General features: G+C 45.3%; 1 protein-coding gene across 1 annotated transcript; it reads right to left on the bottom strand.

Annotated features, from left to right (window-relative positions):
- Positions 1 to 648: 648 nt before the first annotated feature.
- Positions 649 to 978, bottom strand: LOC144709114 (putative transcriptional regulator tpeD). Its single transcript, XM_078582514.1, has one exon. It carries the CDS (start codon positions 976 to 978, stop codon positions 649 to 651), a length of 330 nt encoding a protein of 109 aa, XP_078438640.1.
- Between the last annotated feature and the right edge of the window lie 1,892 nt (positions 979 to 2,870).

The following is a 2,870-nucleotide window of genomic DNA, read 5'->3' as shown; positions in this document are numbered from 1 at the left end:
CCCAGGTATTCGTCTATCAACTCCCAGTCCTCCTGACATAGGCCATAATCTCTGGTGGGCGTGGAAAGGAATCGCATAGCCATGTGGTCTAGGACATCTTTCTTACCAAGAGCACGCTTCTAACATCGTGAAAGTTGAGTTCCAGCGTGTTGGGCAGTCGATCTTTATCTTGTTCGAGTCCGGTAAATCAAACATCTTGCACATGTCAACATATTTTTCTATACGCTGCGTGGATCCTTGAATGGCATTCACAATGGCTCTCACGCGTGAAACGGCTACCCCCAAAGGTGCAACTAGTGCCGCAATATCTTCCTCGACATGAATCAGTTGGGTCTTCCGTGTCCAACGGTGTTACTGGGCGAAGATCTCGGACACGTAGTAAATTATTGTATGGGGTTCTAGATTGTGAATGACTTTGAGACCAGCCTGAACGACGAGGTTCAGGACATGGGCAAAGCATGGTACATGTCGGTCCATGGTGAATTGGGGGTTTATTGTCTTCAACTGATCCACAATGGAAGCAATCATTGTTCTGTTGTTGGATGCATTGTCCGTGGTGATGGCACATATCTTCGACTCAATGCCGTAATGATATGCAAATTCCACGACGATCGTCGCTAAGTTTAAGCCGCTATGTGATCCCTTGATCTATCGCCGTCCTAGAAGAAGCTCACATAGCGTCCAATCGTTGTCGATCCAGTGGGCAGTGATTCCTAAAAAGGCAATGTTGTTTTGGGATGTCCAAGCATCCACAGTAAGTGATACGCTGGAGACATCCGCAAACATTTCCACCAGCTTCCCTTGGACATTGGTGTACATCCTTTCGGTCGTCGCCTTGACCGCATCCAGACCAGGGATGTCCCCCACCACCTGTGTCCCATAGAACCACAGCCTTCGGAACGACTTCTTCTTCACAAGACGCCAAGGAAGATCGTTGTCGCAGATGAACCTAACGAACTCTTCTTTTGTCTGCTCCATGGTGATGTCGCGTAAGTATAACTTACGTGAGGGTAGTTTGTTGTGGAGAATGGTTGTCTGCTTCAGCTTGCGTCCCCTAATTTTGTTGTGAAATCTGCGGTGCACCTTCTCTAGATGTCTCCAAAATACATTTGTGCTCTTGTCTTTATTCCTCCTGATGACGACCTTACGGATGGGGTTCTCTACTTGACATAGCATGCACTAATACTCGTCCGGGCCAACTTCAACAAAATGATCTAAAACTTTTGACCGATTACGTCTGTCGGTACGAGTTGATAGGTTATCATCAACCTCGATTGTGATGCAATCTGCGAACATCGATGGCGTAGCCTTAGCGGTCGATTTTGGGGTAGTAGCAGAAGTGGATTCCATTACTCTACCTGGGCAATAAATAAGACGTAATCATTTATAAAGTACGTGTGAGTTATAGTAATGAGTAAATTCGATCGACCAGGAAATTCAGTAAATAATTGCAATCACATGATATCTTGCAGATATTTTCCTCGTACATAAATAAATTTGCCATTACCATGGTTGCTTGATGAACATTTACAGAAATCCTTGGAATTCCTTAACCAAAATCAAACTCCGCAATCCATAAAGTCGAATAATATATCGGCATAAAAAAATCATACCATCGCTATCCATCAAACGCAGTAAAGGAGTAAAAATATTAGTAAAAATTACTCATTATATCGTTATCCCAATAGGTAACTTCATTTAAACCGCTAAAGATAGAGAGAAGAGAGAACGCTAGATAAGGAGAGGAGAAACGCTAGACATAGGAAAACACTTTCACTTCAACAACAACTGTGTTCTTCCCCGTTACTGGAGATATTTAAAGAAATAGTAGTCTTAAAATTTTTAACCAACTAAGCTTGTTTTTGTACATGGCATGGTCGTTACTCAACTAGCCACCCATTGCCACCGCTATCCGCCAAGGGGACTGTAGTTGTATGTGCACCAATTATGACGTGGTCGTTGCGAAAAGGCTGGGCTACCATAACTCGTACTATGGCAATCATCTCCTGAGAAAAGTTATGGGCTTCCCAAAAAGCTGTATCCTTGAAACAATTTTCTGGTACCTTTTGGGGGGGATTCGGAACCCCGAAAAGGAAGGGCCACAGACGGGAGAGAAGACGGTGTGAACTTTCAATGATAAGGGCGTGCTGTCGAGGCATGCCATGTGGAAGCAAGACTGTTGGGGACGGAAGGAAAATTTCAGCCGGTGGTGGCTTCGAGGAAGGCTTCGGGGTGTCGGAGTCCGAATCTGAGGTAATGTCGATGACGTCTTCATTTGGGTGATGATAGGCCAGGCGTTGGAGGAGCAGACGAACACTACAGCACGGAACGCATCGACTACGATGCAGGGTATCCTCGCATGACTCGACATGATGTTGGGTTGTCAATGATGATCGAGGAATAGCTGTTGGTCAAGCCCGCGACTCCCGTGTACCTGCAAAGTACTCGTCCCACAAATGCGGAGCAAGTTTTAAAACATCGACCATAAACGGTGTGGCGAGAATGGATGCCTTCTGCTAACAATTCCATCAAATGAATTGTTGGAGTAAAACTGACCAGTTTTGGTGAATCTGATGAGCAGGAGAGCCTTCCATTGGATGAATTGTTGGAGTAAAACTGACTAGTTTACGGCCGGGAGAGAGAATTGTTGGAGCCTTCCATAGGAGAGAAAAGCTAGAATGATGAAGAAAGAGAGGGATGCGATGGAGGAAGAGAGACAAGATAGACTGTTGAAGACAGAGGGAGAATGAGGTTTTTCTATCGCGGGACGAAAAATCGTCCCCTCCTTCGTCCTTACGCTAACATAGGATGTTTGTGGGGACAAAAATTGTATGGAACCATCCTCGTCCTGTTCCGTCCCCATCCCTGAA

This window comes from Wolffia australiana, chromosome 11, assembly GCF_029677425.1.
Source record: "Wolffia australiana isolate 7733 chromosome 11, ASM2967742v1".
Classification (NCBI taxonomy): Eukaryota; Viridiplantae; Streptophyta; class Magnoliopsida; order Alismatales; family Araceae; genus Wolffia; species Wolffia australiana.
This window is presented reverse-complemented; position numbering and strand designations above follow the sequence as displayed.

Bases quoted from the DNA above. Each gene is read 5' to 3' on its own strand.
- LOC144709114 (XM_078582514.1), bottom strand. From the start codon at position 978: ATGGAGCAGACAAAAGAAGAGTTCGTTAGGTTCATCTGCGACAACGAT.